Here is a 20,849-nt window from a genome sequence, read left to right as displayed (position 1 = left end):
CAACTCGGATGACTTCATAGCGAGTGACTTCGAGGTCGCTAGCCTACGATGCCGAATATTTTTGAGCAATATTGTCTGCAAACTCCAGTTCAATTGCCTACAACATTCTCTGACATTCTCGCGACCGACCGCGGAGTCATTCTTCGCCCCGGCGCAACAAAACCCGCATCTCTCCGTTACCGCCTCTGTTGGCTCTTAAAAAATAAGGTATAAGAATAGCGCTCTTTTCAGATGTGTCCTCGCCAATGGATGCATCAAAAATCGGCCCAGCTGTTGATGCAGATATGTCCTCTCTTGTCAACCAACATTTTGTGCGTAGCCCAATATAGTCCTCTCCATTTGCCATGGATTTTGCTTCCTCTGAGATGGGCTCGCTTTTCTTGAGAGCAACATCGCGAAAATAATTATGCTGCCACGGGTTATCAGTATCTTCCATACAGTACACAATCGGGCCTCGCGCGATCCCAAGAGCGTGCTGAGCGGTGTAAGGATGTGGTGAGATATAACGAGGCTCAAAGCCTCCAATGGAAATGGAAAACTTTTGTGAACGTTCGTATAGCTAGGCTGCAAAGCCAAATAGCCTTTCTCAATTGAAAAGTCATCTAAAGCTGGGGAAGGTGTTATTTCGAACTGTTCGTGACACCATGATGGCAAGCGAAGTCGAATCGTAACACTCCGAGACTGCGAAGATAGATCCAAGGATACATGGCCATCCCACGGCCAATTGGAAATCTGCTGCAAAGAAACGTTTTCAAGCAATGCCGTGGTATATGACAGATTAGCTGTTGTGTAGAGATGGATATTTATCGCAACCTTCGTTTCGCTTTCTTGTACGTGCCAGAGGTAACCCCCAAGGCTGCCAAAAAGTCTGGTCAAGTTTGGCGGACAGCAAGCACACCAAAACCAGTCCTCGCGTATGCTCTTATCAATATCAGAGCTGGCCAGCTGGTTAATGTAGCTAAATTGTTTTCCATCAAGACTCATCGCAGTCATCACGTTGTTGTAAAGACAGAGCTCCATGATGTCAGAGTAACTTGAGTCGAGGTCATAAGAAAGCAGTCTCTCGGCCAACATCATGATGCCAATGGAGGCGCACGTCTCTGCATAGCAGCCGCCCTCATGCGTACCGGTAGGTAGGAAATAATCACACCCGAATCCTTCCCATTGTTTGATTGCTCCAATCCCGCCAGTTACGTACATTTTCTTACCCACCATATTGGTCCACAATCGAGACACAGCTTCCGCCCATGCATCAGGGTTACTTAACGTCTTACCACCTTTATGGTGTAGCTGGACCATGTCAGCCACAGCTGTTAGCAAATACACTGCACGTACGGAGTGGCCTTCGATGGTTTCCTGCTCTAAAATAGGCTTGTGGGCTTGGCAGTACCAGTGAGAATTCCTTTCGGGGTATGTGTTGGGTCGAGTGTACGGATCTTCCTTTCTTTGTTGAGCTTCCCAGTCAAAATAGTGCATTCCATGTTGGCCAGACGGACTTCCCCGCTCTTGAAGGAAGTATTGGGCCAGTTCGTAGGCTTCTTGGGATTTGGTGACCGAATAGAGTCTGAACAGAGCCATTTCAATCTCTGGGTGGCCGGGATATGCATGCAATTGAGCCTCACTAGTTCCAAATGTGCAGTGAATCAGGGAAACGTATTTGATAATAGGATCCAAGAAGTGATTGTTTCGGTAGTATTTGTGATGTGCGAGAGCTGCTTCAATGAGATGGCCTGCATTGTATCTATCTACTTAATTAGCTTGTGGAAGTCACTCATGTATAGAATACTGACAACTCGTGCATATCGCGAAGATTTGACCACCTCTTTTGGGGCTCGACAACAGTATAATGCACATTGATATATCCGTCAGGTTGTTGAGCGTCACGTATCATGTCAACTAATTCCCGGACAGCAAGGTCAATACTAGCATCGTATTCTCTCTGTAAAAAATAACAGGCGCTCTCAATCCATTTTGCGACGTCACTATCCCAGAATAGATGATAGGGAACTGGCCACATGGACTTATCATCATAAATCGGATGCCATTTGAGCTTAAAGCAATCGTATCTTCCGGTCTGCTTAAGCTGTTCTAATTGAGCGCGCAGTGTAATGCTAGCAATTATTTGTCTTCGTCTTGAAAGAATAGTCTCGCCAAAAAACGAGGTGTTATCGAATACAGACTGAGGATGTGACATATTGACGAGCTTGATGGTGCGCACCGGAGTTCCAATGCTTCGGTTGATTGAAGCCAATAGGGCCTTTGATGTACTTATTGAAAAAATCCAGTTTTGGAAAATCGTGTCTAGAAAGTTTGCTTCCTTCTTCTATTCCGAACCTTTGCTACTGAATACTCTATTATGCGCTCGGGGTATTTACTCCCGAGAGACATCGTTTCTGCTTCCGTATTTTCCCCTGCTCTTCTAACTCGGAGCCTTCTCTTAGAGTTCCATCATCAAGGCTGGCCGAAAGCTTGATCATGGCAGGGTTAAGCATGCGCTTTTTGGGATTCCGGTGGACCCTTGTTTAGTCCGAGGGTATATCGATGCCCCATGTGGTAGCTCCGGTGGATCGTGGGACATCTGGTGCCACACCTAGCGTCGATTTCTCCAGGGTGTACTCTAAACCGTCATGGATGAACGCTGTCCGATGTTGATTCACCAGATACAGCCTAAAGTGTATACGACTGGATCCACTCTGGTTTTCTCAATAGCAATGCTACACCGTTTAATCCAAAATCGGTGAGTATTATTATAATTTAATAGTTCATAAAAATCTGAAGTCACTGCAGCAGTGTGGCTTAATAGTGCCATTCATGTGATGCAATTAGATATATTTATGTCGTCAACGACGAGGATACAATCTGACAAGATGCGTACATGTATATGCAATACAACGAATCTCACTGATTTATAAAAGTCTGATTGCAAACAGTAGGTATTTATTTTTAGCGCTGTATCTCTTGGGGTTCTTTTTTGTTTTTGAGTAGAACTCTCCAAATGCGATTTAATACTCCATTAAAGATCAAACTCAAATGCCCAACCCGCTATAGTGTCAGTTTGATATATAGGAAAAGTTAAAGATCCGGCACTATACGAGTGCGCAACAGTATTCCGAAAAACAGGCGCTGCTTGGACTGCAAGCGGGTTGCTTCCATCAAATTCCCATGTACTGATAGAGAGGGATCCAGATGCTGGTTTACCCACAGATGTTAACCCATTAAGAGTAACATACCAAGTTCCGCTCCTAAGCTTTGTACCAACAATTAGTCGCACGCGATCCTTTCCGATGGTGGCATATACATCTAGATGCGTGTCACCAGATCTCTCGACAGTAGCTCGGTTGCCAGTCATGTTCGTGGCATAATAATGATAGACCCAGTAGCCTGGTGCTGGGCGTAGTCTGTAGCCGCATAGTTCTTCGGATCGGCTTTCTTCGCTGCGTGTTCTGTTTAGCAAACTCTATTCATTTTCATACAGCAAGCCATTTTGGCCTGGAGATTGCCTTACTGAGAAGATTGGCAAAAAGATCGTGCAAAACTGTTCCGCTCTGCCAATTTCCTAGTAAACCAATAAAATCGAAGCGCTCCAGTCCAGCAATCCACCAAATATATGACCCAGGGACCATCTCTTTGTATTGAGCATATTCGTTGACATTTATCTGCCTTTGTGGAGCATTGTAAGTCTTAAGAAGCGCTGAGAGACTCGCATTTGTGAAAGTCGGGTCATTATCAGTGTCGGTCTCGCTCCCTTCAAGATGATACGTATACTGGTCAGGAATCGTGTTGTTGCCAGCCACTTGGCGCAACCATTCCGTCCACCAGACATTTGTCGCTTTTGGACGAAGGGCCAAACTAGGGCCAACAATCTTCATGTTGCTGAACCTTGGATCCGAACGAATGATTTTATGCGTCCGGACATACAGGTCAATCCATTGCTGCATACCCCCCTTACCCTTCCAAAATACGCTGATATCAGGCTCATTCCATATCTCGTAAATTGTGCCGTCAATGGCGTTGTTAGTATAGAGATCATTCAACAGCTGGCGAACAAAATCTTCGTAGTCGTCCCATTTGCCGTTATCTCCAGGCCAAACGCTGCTGGCATTGGTATTGTCGGTTCCCCAGATATCATGTGCCAGCCAGCTTACTTCGGCATTATATTTACGACAGGCGTGGTAGTTTGAGAGCGATGAGAGAAACCGGCCGCGATATTCTCCTAATCCCCATACCCAACCACGATTGGGAGCGCCAAGTTGAGCCCCTCCAGTGCGGCAACTCCGTATATCGAGATCCGTCCAGCTGGCGTTCACAATTGTTAGTCACAATATATTGATTAAATGATGAATTCGGAATGAGTGGCAAGGAAGGAACTAGCTAACTAGTGGGACGGTATTTGCCCACTATTATCGGGAATACCATAGATAAAGCCAGATGCAGCATGTTTTGAAGGCCCCCGGGACGCTGCAAGGTTCACAATTGCCGTGTTATCTGCTCGCTGCTCTAGTATTGGTGAAGCATTGGCAGAGAACAGGCCCAAGGCAAGCCACAGAAGTGAAACCATAATGGCAGATACCAGTATTGAATTCAATGCCGAAGCAGGTGGTAAAGCTGCAAGTATGAGAACGGTTAAGATCCCCACCGCAGTTCATCGACACTCCGAGTATTTCAAGGGCACCAAGGCTATATACGCCAGAGACGGTTTCAAGAATGACATATTGTACCGTAATCATCAGCCTATGCGATGCCTAGAACCACTTGTGTCAGTGTGCATCTTAACCAATCACTGCCGTTCTGTATCCCACCGGGAGATTTCTCTGTCTAGCCGGAGTTCACCTGCCACATGTGTTGGAAGTGTGGAGATCGGAAGAGCGCCACCCGGACTGTTCCCCGCGCAACACGAACCTAGCAATGGTGAAGCTCCAGCCTGACTCCGGATGTTGCCAAGAATAACACTAAAGATGTAAAGGCTTCACCAATAGATATCTAGGGTATTATGCTATGTTTCTTTGGCAAAACTCCTATATTACATCGGTAAAGTTCTGTTAGACAACAGTGGGCATCAATGACTAGCACAACATAGTGCAATATCGTAGAACAAGCAATGGGCTTCTTAAAGGTCAGCATTGTCAATGTAAGAGAAAAAACCCATTCAAGTGTTAACATCTTTTTCTAGACTTTTCTTCCACCTGGCGATCGCTATGCAGCCCTCTTGCTTTATGGCATGGTACTATCGACATGCTTCAATGGCTACGACGCAGGCATCATGACTGTTATTCTTGCAGATAACCAATTTGTCGAGTACTACAGCGTTGATGCCAATCGCTCTGGAATTATTGCTTCCATACCTTGGGCAGCTACCGGTGTGTTTTTCTGCTACCTTATTCTTTATCGTTGACCAAATTTAAGGTGATCGAACAGCCTACTAATTTTCTCTCCGACTAGGCGTTGCGCAGCTCTTCATCGGAGGCACTCTTGCAGGCTATTTAGGGCGCCTTTGGGCACTCCGTATATCTATTGTTATCATGATCATTGGAGTCATACTGCAAGTCGTACCAAATACGTTCGGGGTCCTTATCCTGGGCCGATTGCTAAGTGGTCTTGGCTTCGGGTGCGTCTACATAGCAACTAGCCTCTATGGTAAGTTCTTATTCCTAGCTTTCACTATTTTGCCGTCCAATTTTAGGAGCTTACAAAAATACACAGTCGCAGAATGCTCTCCCAAAACGCTGAGAGGAAGTTTTGTCGGCACAGTCACACAATTTGGCTATCAGCTAGGAACCCTAATCGCGTTTTGGGCCGGCTACGGCATGTCCTTCTATGACCATCCATTCAACGTTGCCTGGCGTGTTTCAAATTTGATTCAAATTCCAATTGGTCTTGCCTTCATCTTCATATCTTTCTGGTACCCCGAATCACCGCGATGGATACTAGAAATGCATCCGGAAGAAACAGATCGTGTAATGAATATTCTGTGCAAACTCCGTATGGGAACTCCAGACTCCCATCATGTGCGGGAAGAGTACCACGAGCTCATGGCGTCATACCTCTATCGGAAACGCTTCAAATCTGGCTATACCCGACTCTTCACCTCAGCAGCTCTGAGAAAACGCCTCCTGTACGGTTTCTATGCCACCGCGCTTCAGCAAGCCGGGGGTATTGCAGCTTTGACAATGTATGCTGCGATAGTATGTCCTCAATTTGGTCCAATCACTGGTGAAACTAGGAGGTCTGATTTGCTAATCTTATGCCAGATTTATAAATCACTGGGCTGGGACAAAGGCCACCAGGCGTTGGCCATCAACGGCGTTCAGGCAGTTTTGCAACTCTTCATCGTGCTCATTAATACCGCAACTGTAGACCGATTCGGTAGGAAGACACTGCTAATTGCGGGATTTTCAATCCAAGTACTAGCGTTACTCATCATGTCTAGCCTGACGACGGCATTCCCTCATAACGATAACAAGCCGGCGGCTGTCATGGAGGTTGTGTGTCTCTTCATCGTTGGTATGACATACTGTTGGTCAAATGGTCCAATCCCTCCTGCTATCGCGTCGGAAATCTTTCCACAAGAAGTGCGAGACAAGGCGTTTGGCATTTCTCTGCTTGGACAGACGGCTTGTCTCCTAGCAATCACCCAACCCTGGCCGAAGTTTAATAACGAGGTTGGCGGGAGAAGTTATTGGCTCTTACTAGGTCTTAACACCCTTTGTCTGGTATGAAACCACAACCCCGTTCGCTCTCTCATTAGAAGATGCGCCGAGGCTAACATGCGCGTCCAGCTAAGCGTGATATTTATTCTCCCAGAGACCAAGGGGTATCTCTGGAGCGCATGGATACCATATTCGGCGAAGTTGACGCCGTCGAGGCAGGGGAGGAGGATAATAGAGAAAAACTAGAGATAGCTGATGTGATACATGAAGAATTGGTCCCTGAGGCGGGTATAAAAGAACATGAAGACAAACAACACTAAGTGTGGTTCCTTTATGGATTTAGGTGCTGTGGCTTCAATGGTTCTAGCCATAGATGGGGCTTTGGGCGATTCATATTTCGTCTTACGACTGAGCGGGAGTTTGGGTAAATGATACCTACATGGAAATCCCCTCGTATTTTCAGTGTGTCCCAGTCAAAGCCCAGCCTGCGGGAGGACACTCTAGGCTAGATAATTGCCAATTACACGTAACAGCTGCGGGAATGCAAGTGTTCAAAAGAGCAGCCAGCGAAGACTCTCTCTCAAATTCGCGTAGGCTGCCTGAGATAAAAAAGCAACTACAGGTAACAATTTGAGCATTATTGGACTTTGATATGGTATGGGGCAAGTTTTTGGTGATTGGATTTAAAAATATAGAGACTCAAGCAGGAGAAGCGATGGTAGTGATCTCGTTCTTTCTCACAGCTTATCTATGTCCATGCAGGACTGCGAAATCAAGGTATTCGCAGCTTATCACAGCTAGTAGTCACAGTTCTGCGACTCGATAAGAATAAAGAAGGCCCAACCGAATCCCGCATCATCTCAGTTGAGGTCACTGGCTTGATTCTCGCCAAATTGACTGCCTCCAGAGTCTAAAGACTGCCCACTTGCAAACGTCTATAGTCATTACTTTGAGACGGAAAGTGTTTGGCCTTTATAGTGAAGACAGACAGAGGTCGGCATGTACATGTGATTAGGTGAAAAAAGTTACAGGCGGCAGGCCACTGATGCTCTCATACCGCCCCTCTGGGGATTTCAAGTGCTTGCTAGGGCAGCGCTAACGTCGGGTAGCTACATTGACACCAGAGCGGCTGTGGGGGTTAGGATTCAGTGGTGGGTTGTTGGATGGATACTGTTGCAGTCTACAATGGTGACGAAGCTACTCCTGTATCGGAATTAGCTGTAGCACTTGGTTGGCATCCTTCCTTCTCCCACTAAGCCAATCTATGATAGTCTGTAATAGCGCATGACACGTTGGCTGAGTTACAGCAATTGGTAGGCTTATCAGTTTCCTAGGTTTTAGCCTTTATATATGCCATCTAGTGGTAAAACAAACGGTGTATGCAGTGACAGAGTAGCCTAAAACGGAACAAAATAACAGAATCCATAAAATAAATGCGTATGTAGTAATTCGAGATGCATAAAGTAGCAATGGATTCGCCACAGGGCTGCTCACACTGCAATCTGTATTTTGCGGTTCGTCTTTCTAGGCGTTAGGTAAGCAATGTCGCATATATATATTTTTGGTTTACTTGATCAACTCCTCCTATTGATAAAGCACGCATCGAGCATACTGCAATAAGATCTTGCACAGAATGCCTCAACCATTTGTGTTTTCGGATCTCAAAGCACCCGAAAACTTTCGCCTCATAACTCTCCTTCCCAGAGTACAAAGAGCCCTTGCAATGCACCATTTCCGAATGTCAATTGCAAGACCTTTCATCTTATGAGGCGCTTTCGTATGCGTGGGGTGTCTCTGGAGCACAGGATGAATCTCATCCTACCATTTCTTCCTACCATTTCTTTAAATAAACACAAATTTGCTATTTCATCTACACTAGGACAGGCTTTGCGGAGATTGCGGAGGCTGGATACGGCACGGGTTCATTCAAATCCTATACTCATACACCTTTCAGCATATTTGGAAACTTTTCGCGGATTTGCAATAACAATCGCCGCGTAAACGCATCCAGAAATATTCCAAGAGGGGGGGTTAGTCTGAATTATTCTATGGGCGCATAGGAATGCTTTAACATGGTAAGCCAGTCGTGCAGTGGCTGATTTGGTACATAGACCAATATTTAGCATTATTGCCAAGAGGACCGACTCTATACTCTATATATTGGGTCTTGTCGTATTATCTGCTTAGTCCACCGTTATTACATCGTCTATACTATATATTAAATCTTAAAGGTCAGGCTGTAACAAAAGCCTTGCTTCAATACGCCCACTCGGCCGAGGTTTGTTTCTTGAGCATGCTAACCTGTATGAGCAAACTGGAATACAGGCTTTATATGTGGCAGCTGGGGCGTTTGTGTAAGTCGCTACAAGGAACATAAAAATTTAAACTAGTCACTTCTTGTTATAATTTGTCTTATAGCTTACAGTTGTCCCTAGCATGTTAATTATGCTAATTACGTAAAATACTAAGTCTTAATAAGTTCAACTCCTTATATATAAGAAATATGGGACCTTTAGAAGCAACTATGCTTGTGGCCAGATACCTTTTGAGCTTTCGCCTACCTTGCCTACCTAGTTATACCTCTCTCCTTCATGTTCCCATAAAAGGAAAGAATACTAGACAAGGCAGCTTGTTTATCCGGACGACCTAGCTTTGGCGTACTGATCTTGCGATGCGAAGGTTTTCGCTAATATCTAGCTGTAAGTTGGCACCTGTTTAAGGGACGTACTCGATCATTGCGTTTGTCTTGTTTCACACCTCCCAGTCATTTGCTAAAGGCAGCTCAGCTATGGTAGCGTAAGAACATTCCTACTAAACAGAAGCTACAAACGTGCTTCATAATCTCATTGGTTATTAATATCACACATTGTGACATGAAACGTTGAGCTACCTACATTTAGTCTATTTACACGTACGCAAATGTAGTCGCCCAGCCACAAGGTCGTGCAATGGGTACCGACACCCGGATTCCACTCCTCAATGTTGGCAACTGTCGTTCTCTCCTAGTAGCAATAGTCGCGTACGAGTCGCCCGACTTAACGAGGTAGAATTCCTTGCAAATAATTCACCATGCCCAGTTCGATGGGATTCGGCGTTGTAATACCGTTGCCCGCCGAGCTCGTCGTGGTGGGTGGTGGAGAGTCACGAAAGGTGCGTTGCCTCATGATATCTCAGTGGTAAAAAGCTTAGTAAAGACAGGTTCTAACCGCCATTTGCTCAGCAGCATCGTATTCGGCGCTTTATTTTCAGTTCGTTCAAAACGATACACGCTTTGAAAGCAGCAGTACGCTTTCTCCCTTATCTTCTTGTGGCTGTGGCTTTTAACCTTGGCAGCGATTATTTGCTCTCCAAAGTCAAATATATGCCTCCATATCTAATATCAGGTGTGCTTATCACGATAGGTGGATCATTTCTCTATATATACTTGAAGCCTGAAACGTCGACGGCCATTATCTATAGTCTTGATGTCATACTTGCCGTGGGCGTCAGTTTGACAATGCAAATTGGATATACGGTAGCTACATTGAAAGTCGACCCCGATGATGTCGCGAATTCGCTTAGTATGCAGAATGTGAGCCAGATGGGCGGTACAACAATTGCCCTTATCATTTCTGTTCTCGCCTTTAAGACTGCTGCAGTACGTAATGTGAGCTCAGTCTTGGCTGGTCAAGGTTTTACGAAAGAACAGATTCAGGCGGCTGTTGCTGGAGCTCAGAGTGCACTATTTGAACAGCTGAGTATTGACACCAAGGCAATCGTCATTTTAGAACTCACAAAAGCTATGCAAGCACCATTCATTCTAGTTATTATTTCGGGAGCTGTCCTTTCTGATTTCTGCTCCATTCATAAAAACGGAGAAGCTCTTTAAAGAAATCATAGCTGTTGGTGCATAACCATAAGTTACAGCCACTACAGTATAATAAATACTCATATAGACGTACTCGACCTCGAATATTTCTAATACTCTTTCAAACATAAGAACTTTGTTCCAAAGAAGGAAAACCAACAGTGATTGCGAGATGAAATAGCTTCTACAGGTGAACAGAGGCATAATTGACACCTAGCAGCTTATTACCGAAAATACAATCCTTAATTCGACTATACTTATTCTTTATAACGTGGAATAGATGCAGCCACAAATCCTCTCATCCAGTTGCATCATGCGATATCTTGAAGTATTTATTTAGCTTACCTAACATCGGATACATGCTATGTTTAGGATTTCATTTTCTGGCTGTTACATTTAGCGGGTACTTATTGAGCGAGTTTGACTGTCTTAGGAGAAGACTTCGTACGCCGGCTTTAAAATTTGTAAAGACGCACTCAATAGCAGAACCCCATTACTAGCTACCGTATATAAGCAAATACTACTTTGCCCAAGGTGTATACCATGCTCAGATAAAGTTAAAAGGATCTCTATGCACTACTAGTAGTTGATAGATAGTTAACATGTCACTGTAGGTTAGGAATACACCGCTGCCCTCTCTAGTCTCTAGTGGCGTCCCCACACCCATTCATATGGGACCACTGCGATTCAATGCGCCGAATTAGGAAATCAATCTCTTATTGGCTGCGCAATTGGTTGGCGATCCCACTGCGCCGAATTAGGTATCAAATCTCTCATTGGCCGTGAGGCGCACAGCCTTGGCTGCGGAGAATCAAGTATGGGTTCGATATGTAACGGGTACCACTTTACGGAGTTTATGCATGCTATCCTTTTTTTTCTAATTAGCCATGAAGGGTTTCATTCGCTGTTAACGCAGGAGTCGAACGTCAAGGATGTAATCTATATGCCAAGTCCGGCCCAGTAAAATATAAATATCTGGAATTGCTTTGGGTATCCTTCAGTCAAGCTACACAATTTGCATAGTCGTCAAGTTCGTAGTTCATTGTTTTTGCCTCTTCATCTCCGCAATTTTGTAATCTTTTCTTTTGCGAAATGGCAACATCGCACCCAGAGTTCAACAGGGACACCGAGGGCCTCGACGTCGCCAAGGCTTTCTCAGATGGAATTCGCAATAAAACCATCATAGTTACTGGCGTCAACCGTGGAGGAGTTGGGTTCTCTACATCACAAGCTTTTGTAAGTTTCTGTGTCACATGCCAGTCCTCGGGCTCTATTTGCTGATCGACAAGTTTTGCAGGCCACTCAGTCCCCAGCATGCCTGATCCTTGCCGGACGCAACCTACATAAAATCCAGGAATGCATCGATGCCGTCAAGCAGGATTTGCCACATGTCAGCTATCGTGCGCTGAAGATTGACCTTTCCAGCCAGAAGTCAGTTCGCGCCGCAGCTGCGGAAGTCTTGTCCTGGTCTGAGGTGCCTACCATCGATATCGTGGTGAACAACGCCGGTGTGATGTGCGTTCCGGAGCGAACTCTTAGCGTCGACGGACTGGAAATGCACTTTGCGACAAATCACATAGGACATTGGCTGTTGACATGCCTGATCATGCCAAAGCTGATCAAGTCTGCTGAGGGCAAACCAAAGGGAACTACCCGAATTGTGAACGTCTCTTCTCTGTCGCCTACCGTCGCGACTATGCGTTGGAGTGACATCAATTTTGACAAGCCAAACAAAGAGCTGCCAGAGGCAGAGCAGCCGCCCTACGCGATGCTAGAGGCATGGGGCTTTTCAGACTGTCGAGATCGATCATATGTTCCTTTGGACGGTTACAACCGCAGTAAAGTAGCCAATGTGCTCTTTGGAATTGGAGCAAACGAGCGACTGTACGGCAAACACGGCATCCTCTCTTTGGCCGTGCATCCGGGCATAATACAAACGGAGCTGGGCAGGGACTTTGATGAGGAACAACTGGCAGCCTTGGCCGGTATGAGGACCAAGGGCATTTTTATCCATCAAACCCTCGGTGCGGGAGCTTCGACCTCGCTGGTGGCTGCACTGGACCCTAAGCTGAAACCTGGTGAGACCATCAATGGGAAGGAGAATTACGGATCGTTCCTAGTGGATTGTCAGATTAGCGATTCTGCGACTGCGCTCGCTGTTTCCAGCAGCGAGGCCGAGAGGCTCTGGGTGTTATCGGAAAACCTGGTAAAGGAACGGTTTTCTTGGTAAGGGTACTTGTGATTATGAGCCATTGGGCTCTTTGTGCCCATATGGTTGAGGAGAGACGGACTTAGTACAGTTAAATGTAAAATACTAGTATTCAAAACGTTATCCAGCTCGGCATTGACTCGTCTTGGTGTGCCTGATCCCATAATGCATGGCCTGGGACATCGTGCAAGGCGTGAATCCAGGGGAACTGGCCGGTGACAGCGCATACTTCATCCCAGCTGCGAATATCGAGTCTCATTGCCATTAGCCGTATCCTTGGTGGAAGCCAGTGCTCATCATAGCCATCAGATGCCCAAAGACCACCAAGGATTGAGAGCCAGAGGGCGAGTGCAGGGTTGTGATCTTCCAGATTAGTGTCAAGGATTTCCTTTAGTCGGCGATCTACACGCTCGTAGTCCAAAATTTGACGACGTCCAGCATGTAGAAAAACAGTCATTGTAAATATTGTCAGGCCGATCTGATAGGAGGCTTGTAGCAGCCATAGCCTTTGTTCTTCTTCCGAAGGGTGGAACTGAATGAGGCGGTACCCAAGCGATAGTATTATCTCTTGAAGAGTTTCTAGATCGATTGTTGCGCCATTATTGAGCAGCAATGCCACGCCCATCATATCCACCAATATGCCATGAAGATGGGGCTCTAGCAAATCGTGCTGTGGACATGAGGCAGCAGCATCGCCATTGATGTCTAGCTTTGTGAGTGCCAGAGTATCCCGTACCTTGGCCATGCGATCTCGAAAGAATAATGGTGGTCCACCATGCTGAAGTGAAAGCATAATGTCCACCCTTTGAAAGCAAATGTAAGCTAGAGCAATTACACCAACGACAGTATTGTTATAGTATTACTTACTTTCAGACTTTCAGTAATAGTGCCGGATTTCCCTCAAGTTTGGACAGACCACCACGAAGCTGGATCATTTTCTGTAGGCCATCAAGGTGGACCTTGAGGTCCCCGTATCCTTTTCTGATCAGCTCTTGGCTGATAAGAGTCACCACAATCATGATTGTAGAATCTGAGAGGGCATCGGGGCCAACAAGTAGCCTCGTGACATGATTGAACGTCTGTGACAAATGATATAATGCTTTAGGTGAGCTATTTTCATCGTCGGAATACATCTCATTGCACGTTTGCATCAGGGCAATATTACAATAGTAAGCTAAAGAGTATGACAAGTCAGAGTAACTGAATGGCTCCGACAAACACGTGCAACATACCTGCTTGATTGGCGAAGATGAGAGGGAGCCACATTCTTTTAACCTCGTCCATAGAAAGCCATCGATGAAGGCGATACAATCTGTTCATTGTACGGAAAAAGTCTAGTATCACTTATCAGTAGGAGGCTTTGAGAAATTGCCATAAATGTGAGAGCCTCACATTCGTTCATTATCTCCATCGAAGGCTTCGTGATTATGATCGGCAGACCAGTCAGTATCGCATTGCTGGGATAGTCCATTATAGAATTAAGTTCGGCATGTTCCTCATCGCCATAATGGTACTCTCTTTGTGACTTGTTCAGATCCCGCCGCAAGATAATTGTCCGTTCGCCTACATTAAGTCTTGGTGGAGCGAGTTGCCGCCTTGATCGCCGGTGGAATCTTTTGCCAGCATTCTTACCCTTCATAACATGGCTCCGTACCAGCTTCTTGTCAGCTCTGTTGGTTTGAATGCCAACGACAAACTGAAATGTTTTCCCTGCCATTTCCTCAAACTTTTCATCATGCTGAGTGTCGAAAGTGGTGTAAATTAAGCTGGTCCGGTAATACCGCTACACTTGTTCGGAGTTAAGGTTGGGGAATCTCCGCAATGTTCAGCTTAATAATTAGAGGCTGACTTTGGGGATAATTTAGTTAAAACATAATTGACAATCACTTTTACTAAATTCTCATACTCTTTTCTTCTTTATAAGCCTATATAGGAGTGTACGTAAAGTAAACTTTTTAATAGCTGCACGACTACGCCCCTTTGCCGCGAAGGCTGCGTAAAATAGTAGCACTCACTAGTCAAATTTGGCAGCAATAACAGCGATTCCCTTTTCAAGCATTCATTGTCCAGCATTATTGGAACCGTATTAAAGAAATTTTATTCTTCCTTGTTCTTAATTGAACTACTATGCTGTTTCCACTTTCCCTAATTCGGTCTCAGCTAAAAGATCATAAGTTTTAAAGTCCCGCAGAGGAACTTTTCTCTGGAACAGAATATCAAGTTCTTCGAAAGTTCTTCCTTTGCTTTCAGGAAGCCTAAAATGACACCAGATGGCACAGAAAAAGCTTATGCCCCCGAATAAGAATCCTGCTTTTCCTCCCCAGTTCGCTTGATCAGTATTCAGCATATAAGGCATAGCAATTGTGCTGATGATATTGAAGAACGATTGGACGGCAGTGGATAATGCGATAGACTTCGTTCGTAAGCGTGTAGACGATATTTCGGAAATAATAACGAAACAAATTGGCCCGACAGTCATCTGGTAGATAAATGTCCACCTGCATAGGTAAAAGCGTGGGTCAGCAGCGAGGTTTATTGAAATGAAGGGGACAAGGGCCAGTTCTCAGCTTACACGTCCATGCAGCTAGCCATTGCCCAAATTGCGCCTTTATTGTTTGTGGGGATGCTAAGGAAGCCGATGATAAAGAGAAGCAGTGTCATCACCCACATGCCAGTGTTATAGATCGTTCGTCGGCCCAATTTGAACTAAAAAAAAATTAGCATAATTGCTGCTTAGTGAATGTAGGATGCTCACATAGTTTAGCAAGAACCATGAGGTAATGGTACCAACAAAACCCAGTGCAGTGTTTCCAACGCCCACTATTGCGTGTTAGCAATCATCTTAATTCTACATATGGTTTGTCGGCCACCTACTATCAAATGAGTCGGCAGCATTAAGACCGGCTTGCTCAAAAAAGTAGTTTGCATAGCCAATAAGCGGATTTCCGGCAATGACTTGGATCAAGTACACCATAATTGTGATCTCTGTCCTTACACGGTTGACCCCCTTGAATAGATCCCAGTAATTCGTAGTCGCTTCGAACTCTTGTTCCAAGAGATCCGTCTGTTCAACCCCAAGCAGCACTTGGTCAATGTCAGGCGCATTCTTCGAAGACGATAATTTTTCTAGGGCTTTACGAGCGTCCTCTTTACGTCCCTGACGGATAAGCCAATATGGACTCTCTGGAGCAAAGGGTAGACCTATGAGAATGATTACCGGCCAGAGCCATTGCAATGCCTAACCGTGTTAATATGGTCCAAAATAAATGAAGACTGTGCAAATATGAAGAGATTGTTACATACAAACGGAGCTTTATAGGCCCATTGATCCTCTCTGCCTTCCAAGCCGGCAGCGACTCCTTGAGCAATAAACTGCCCAATGACGAAGGCTAAATTGATGAATGCTGTGAGTAGACCCCGGAGTGCAAGTGGACAAATTTCAGATGCATATGTCGGAGCAATGACGACGTAGAAGCCGTATGCCAAGCCGCCCAGAATCTCACCAGCGCAAAGCATAGAAAGAGACGTGGCAAAAAATTGCACAAAAACAAATCCGACCGACCATACGCAGCAGACTGCCAAAGTCCATCTTCTGCCAAATCGCTCCATAGGATATCCACTTGCAAGAGCACCCAACACCTGTCCGATTGGGTTACCCATTCCAAGAGCCGTCTGCCATGGTGCGGGGATCTCGTAGCCGTCGCCGATGGGATTTCCATATCTCTTCTGGAATGCCGGAAGAGCGTAAAATGAGAAGATTATTTGGCCATCATATCCCGACATAATAACAGCAATACTGAAAAACATGGCCCAGAATGTGGCGGTGGGGTACTGCCGCAATGCTTGCCGAAAGCCAAGGTCATGTTCGGCGCGGGTTATATCGCGAGTCACATCGATATGAACATTGTCTCCCTTCTCGTCCCTGCTAACTTCCTGCCCGACACCTGTTGCCTCCTCGTGTTTCTCCATTTTGGAATCGACGTCCTGGCGACCGATTAGTCAACCAGTGATAATTAAGTGAAGATTGTCAATCTTTGATCCGCTCTATAAATCGGAGAATGGAAAACAGGGCCTGGCGATGGAGCAAATATATGGCGGCTTGGAGAATGTACAAGCAGCTCTGTGTGGGGGACACACCCAAGGATCAACCCCAGCTTGGTCGTGTCGATCTAGTTCAACTCGCCGTTTTACGACGCCATAGTTTTTCCATTTGGAGGATATTCCGTGTCGATATCGAAAATGTAACGTCACCTGAGGCCAGTGTAAGTAGTGCGAGCAGTAGGTAGTACTGGCATCAATATTTCCGTCGCTTATCCATGCCCAGCCGATTGTACATACGTGGGGTAGATAGCGCTCGACAGCAGGCCACTTTGATACGGAAATGAGGCAGGCTGGGATAAGTAGACCGCTATAAGAACACTAGTATGGAAAAGCTTCATTCTAAAACCCCCTGTTAGCGTTGATAAGCTACAACCCAATGTGCCGATTTACCGAGAGATGGAAGAATATTGTAGCTATCACTGACTGTGAGGCGGGGGGGAGAATGCGGAGAAGTGGAGGTGGGGAACTCGATTCTACGCCTCGCATCGGATAAAGCCGCGGCACAAGGTCAGCCGATCTTAGGTCTCGCTTGGCGCAGGTACTGCCAGTCCACCAATATGTATTGTGGTTACTGCTATTTGATCCCTCCACGCACAACGCAGAGCGAAATTAACTACCTAGGTAAGCTTATTTTTCTGGAACTTGGCTTTGGGCCCAATCGGGAGCTATACGTCGGACAACCAGCAATGGGACCAGCAAAGGGACCAGGAAAGGACTCCTCCCTCAATAAATATCCCCCGCTATTCGGTATTCTTTTGGCGCAATTCGCTACGTAATCAAGAAACCAGAACCAGCACTTTTAAGCTGTTTAATGGCCGCCATTAGATAAAACGCTACGTTTTAACCCACAATCAATTGCTATGCTCTAGCTGACGGAATGTAACATAACTTTGAATAGAGCGAGATAGTGGTTGACTATCCGCTCTCTAGCGCAAAATGACAAGGCGTCATAACGTTGCACCCTGTATCATGTTGATACGAAGTCCTGTACTTACCAATGCCGCACCCATGAAACCTTAATTGACTACTAATAAACTACTATTAATAAAATAAAACACGAATAAGTACTATACTAGCGGTCAAAGTGCTAACGCCAGTTGTGTTATTGACGGCCAAGAAGGAGTAGACAATTATATTACAAGCATTCTCAAAACCTAGATTGACAGCAGCGTTGGTGGCATCCATGCGAAAGATCGCACACAGATTTTTCCGCAGGAGTCTTTGCAGCGAGATTTCATGATAATAGCAAGGCTTCATCGATATTTGCACTAGAGTAATACACAGTAATTTAAAATATTTCTACGAGCGACTGAACTCCACAACAAATAGCCAGGCTAACTAGACTAGGAGGAAGCTCGATAGGATAGTACTTTGGACGCTTGAGTCATTAAAACAGATCAAAGAATGTAACCTAATGATAGAAACGTTGACAGATACTAGAGCATCATTGTATGTACTAGTGATCAGTACAAGCCGAAAGGAGACTATCAGGTCCCCTCCAGACTTAAATAATGATGCCGTAGGAGATTCTGCAGTATACGTCCGCTACCAGCCGATTTAATTTAGCAGACCCGGACACAGGTCTTTTCCAGTACCACAGTAAGGTAGATATGTGATTTCCGAAGTATATTATTGCTAATACACAATGTCTCTTCAGTAGCCTCTTTCAGTTTATCTTTTGTGTGTAAAAAGGCTGGAGAAAACGATTACGTTTTGAAGCTCGGGTCCGTAGCTCAACTTCATCCACAGCTCTATAGCTGGATATCAAATATTGTAACACATGTGTCGTATTCGTAAGCATTTGGTTGCTGTATCCCATACACACGAGAGAATGTCACCTTTTAATAACTCTCCGGCGAATTCGACTTAATAAAACTTACTGTCTGATTCTCAAACCATGTAAGTGCAATTCAGTTAAGAAACGCTGTAGGAAGATTATTATTATTCTTACAACTGGAAATAATACCTATTATGCTTATGTTAACCTCTATATTTTAATGTGCCTATTTCCAAGTAGCAATATTAATTGCAGTAATATGAAATAGGTTACATTAGATACTCAAGCAATCATGGCAGGGTTCGATTATATACTTCAGTTTATAATTGAATGATGTAGAGAAAAATTGACCGCTTAAAGCTTTAAGACTTGTCGCATACAAAGTGCTTGTTGTATTTAATCGCTGGCACATCAATTGTCACGAACCAAAAATAGAAGAATATTTGCTAAATAATATAGTCACTGAAACATTTTGCTTTTGGAGGAGAAAGATTGAAAGCACTAGAGATGAAAATACTTACAAACTACTCCTCGAACCTGTTCCCTCACGGCAGCGAAGATCCATATAGCCCTCTCCGCGCTTTCTGTGTCAGCCTAATCACAGCTAATTAGCTCAATCAACTCAATATCCATCGTTCTCAAAATCAATGCAGCTAATCGATCGAATAGCTCCACGGATATTGAAGCTACACGTCTGTCTAGATCTAATTATCAATCGTTTCGAGCAATCAAACAGCTGGCGGCTTACATCTCCTTCCAGATCGTGGGGCTGTGCCTAGAGACGTATCTGCTTGCTGATCTTTTTCCGCCATTATCATGTACTCCGTACAATGACGACACAGTCTAGTCCTTTAAGGGCAGGAAGCGTCCCGGGTGCTTACTTCCATATCGCGGTGCGCCTCCCGCTCGTAATCAATATTCAAATACAGTAAGATCTAGGCCTAATTGTGGACTATACATAAGTAGGCATTTGGCATAGGTAGTCAGAGGTAATATTTTAGAAATGTAATTACACAGGAAACTGTTTTAACATCACTGTTACACGTAATATGCTAGTCACAAAGCCCTTCAGAATACATAGTAGTACAACTTACTCTGTTAGTCCTAACATTAGAGGAATAGCATAGTAGTAGATATAAGTCAGAGATAAAAATACCAGCAACGAGAGAGTAGTGTGTTGTCGAGTTATTAGTAATTTCTATCAGCTCCATCTGCATCACTATGCTAATCTAAGCTGTGGTGAACTATATTTACGATTAAATTGTGATTAGTCTTCGAGAAATAAAATATGTAGAATGTCTAAATTTTAGCCTTAATTCAAGAAGAGTATCTTGCAAATATACCTTTTATATACACTGATCTGCTGAACCTACTTGTCTCAAAATCCTCATTTTCTTCTTCTCCTTCTCCTTCTCCTTCACTAACTCCCTCTAAGAAAGCACTTTATATCAAGAATTTCTCATCAAGCCTTGGCTAGACAGCCAATTAAGCGTAGCTGGATAAGTACCGGATCCCTTTCTAAGTATTGGCCCAGATCAAGCGCGTGAAGTATCGCCGGTATAGCTACCTCCCTTGAGCGGTTGGTGCGCGCACAAGCTTTGACACTAATTGTAATACTACAATTACCAGCTATCAACGAATTCTATTCTAGCATGTCAGTCATGGCGTTGCGTGTAACCATATTTTCATTGTCGGCGATAAATATTTCCTAAACTATATAATCCTTGGCCACGGGGCGATGTGTGTGTCTTCTCCCGGCGTGGTAGCATCCGCCGAAGCTGCCATGATGGAATGCCAAGAGCTGAAGCCACTACTGGGCCGTTATCAGGTTCCAAAGCACCTTGCTATTATATTTCAATTCTTCTAACAAGGCTTTTAGCAAAAGTCGCACTGGTGAAATAACTAGTTTTGATATCGTAAGTTTATACCCTTGGGCCCGCTTCACTTCAAGTACAGGGTATTTCGAACCTGGCTACAATTTGGGAGACTGCAGGTTAGCAGAGCTCCCCAATCTCTGTACAGAGTGCTTACGTATAGAGATACCTAAGTTCAATGCATATACTATTAAGAAGGTTGGTAATATTAGCGTATTCTGGTGGCGTGCCTGAATAATTCTTACTCAAAGTTAGGATCATCATAAATATGATCCAACTACTACTATTTGCACTTTGGGTAAAATCTACGGAATCTAGTTAGTGGGGCTTGTCTAGAAATACCCATTCTGAAAGACGGCATTCTGGACAATAGGATGGCAATTCCGATGGGACT

General features: G+C 44.8%; 8 protein-coding genes across 8 annotated transcripts; 3 read left to right on the top strand and 5 right to left on the bottom strand.

The window, feature by feature from the left end:
- Nucleotides 1-297: 297 nt before the first annotated feature.
- TrAFT101_010742 (uncharacterized protein) lies at nucleotides 298-2,194 on the bottom strand (the record flags this gene model as incomplete). Its single annotated transcript, XM_024902900.2, has 2 exons — nucleotides 298-1,741; nucleotides 1,791-2,194. 2 exons carry the CDS (start codon nucleotides 2,192-2,194, stop codon nucleotides 298-300), a joined length of 1,848 nt encoding a protein of 615 aa, XP_024754777.2.
- A 728-nt stretch (nucleotides 2,195-2,922) lies between these two features.
- Nucleotides 2,923-4,634, bottom strand: TrAFT101_010741 (uncharacterized protein). The gene is made up of 3 exons (XM_024902899.2): nucleotides 4,377-4,634; nucleotides 3,506-4,296; nucleotides 2,923-3,434 (listed from the first exon to the last, which is right to left on the bottom strand). The coding sequence occupies exons 1-3, from the start codon at nucleotides 4,556-4,558 to the stop codon at nucleotides 3,346-3,348; spliced, it is 1,062 nt and encodes a 353-aa protein (XP_024754776.2). The 5' UTR covers nucleotides 4,559-4,634; the 3' UTR covers nucleotides 2,923-3,345.
- Nucleotides 4,635-5,014: 380 nt separating this feature from the next.
- On the top strand, nucleotides 5,015-7,208 carry TrAFT101_010740 (uncharacterized protein). Its single transcript, XM_024904692.2, has 6 exons — nucleotides 5,015-5,113; nucleotides 5,171-5,357; nucleotides 5,440-5,634; nucleotides 5,701-6,182; nucleotides 6,249-6,710; nucleotides 6,777-7,208. Exons 1-6 carry the CDS (start codon nucleotides 5,099-5,101, stop codon nucleotides 6,891-6,893), a joined length of 1,458 nt encoding a protein of 485 aa, XP_024754775.2. The 5' UTR covers nucleotides 5,015-5,098; the 3' UTR covers nucleotides 6,894-7,208.
- A 2,935-nt stretch (nucleotides 7,209-10,143) lies between these two features.
- Nucleotides 10,144-10,515, top strand: TrAFT101_010739 (uncharacterized protein; the record flags this gene model as incomplete). The annotated part of the gene is made up of 1 exon (XM_024904691.2): nucleotides 10,144-10,515. One exon carries the CDS (start codon nucleotides 10,144-10,146, stop codon nucleotides 10,513-10,515), a length of 372 nt encoding a protein of 123 aa, XP_024754774.2.
- Nucleotides 10,516-11,445: 930 nt separating this feature from the next.
- On the top strand, nucleotides 11,446-12,822 carry TrAFT101_010738 (uncharacterized protein). The gene is made up of 2 exons (XM_024902898.2): nucleotides 11,446-11,730; nucleotides 11,792-12,822. The coding sequence occupies exons 1-2, from the start codon at nucleotides 11,587-11,589 to the stop codon at nucleotides 12,722-12,724; spliced, it is 1,077 nt and encodes a 358-aa protein (XP_024754773.1). The 5' UTR covers nucleotides 11,446-11,586; the 3' UTR covers nucleotides 12,725-12,822.
- Nucleotides 12,487-13,496, bottom strand: TrAFT101_010737 (uncharacterized protein; the record flags this gene model as incomplete). Its single annotated transcript, XM_066129054.1, has 2 exons — nucleotides 12,487-12,610; nucleotides 12,786-13,496. One exon carries the CDS (start codon nucleotides 13,494-13,496, stop codon nucleotides 12,816-12,818), a length of 681 nt encoding a protein of 226 aa, XP_065985184.1. The 3' UTR covers nucleotides 12,487-12,610; nucleotides 12,786-12,815.
- Nucleotides 13,497-13,572: 76 nt separating this feature from the next.
- TrAFT101_010736 (uncharacterized protein) lies at nucleotides 13,573-14,420 on the bottom strand (the record flags this gene model as incomplete). Its single annotated transcript, XM_066129053.1, has 3 exons — nucleotides 13,573-13,877; nucleotides 13,936-14,037; nucleotides 14,096-14,420. The coding sequence occupies 3 exons, from the start codon at nucleotides 14,418-14,420 to the stop codon at nucleotides 13,573-13,575; spliced, it is 732 nt and encodes a 243-aa protein (XP_065985183.1).
- Nucleotides 14,421-14,788: 368 nt separating this feature from the next.
- On the bottom strand, nucleotides 14,789-17,187 carry TrAFT101_010735 (uncharacterized protein). Its single transcript, XM_066129052.1, has 6 exons — nucleotides 16,841-17,187; nucleotides 16,007-16,687; nucleotides 15,578-15,941; nucleotides 15,459-15,523; nucleotides 15,276-15,409; nucleotides 14,789-15,201 (listed from the first exon to the last, which is right to left on the bottom strand). Exons 2-6 carry the CDS (start codon nucleotides 16,670-16,672, stop codon nucleotides 14,829-14,831), a joined length of 1,602 nt encoding a protein of 533 aa, XP_065985182.1. The 5' UTR covers nucleotides 16,673-16,687; nucleotides 16,841-17,187; the 3' UTR covers nucleotides 14,789-14,828.
- Between the last annotated feature and the right edge of the window lie 3,662 nt (nucleotides 17,188-20,849).

Source organism: Trichoderma asperellum, chromosome 6 (genome assembly GCF_020647865.1).
Source record: "Trichoderma asperellum chromosome 6, complete sequence".
In the NCBI taxonomy this organism is placed as follows: Eukaryota; Fungi; Ascomycota; class Sordariomycetes; order Hypocreales; family Hypocreaceae; genus Trichoderma; species Trichoderma asperellum.
The sequence above is the reverse complement of the archived record's forward strand: the minus strand, read 5'-3'. Positions and strand labels throughout refer to the sequence as shown.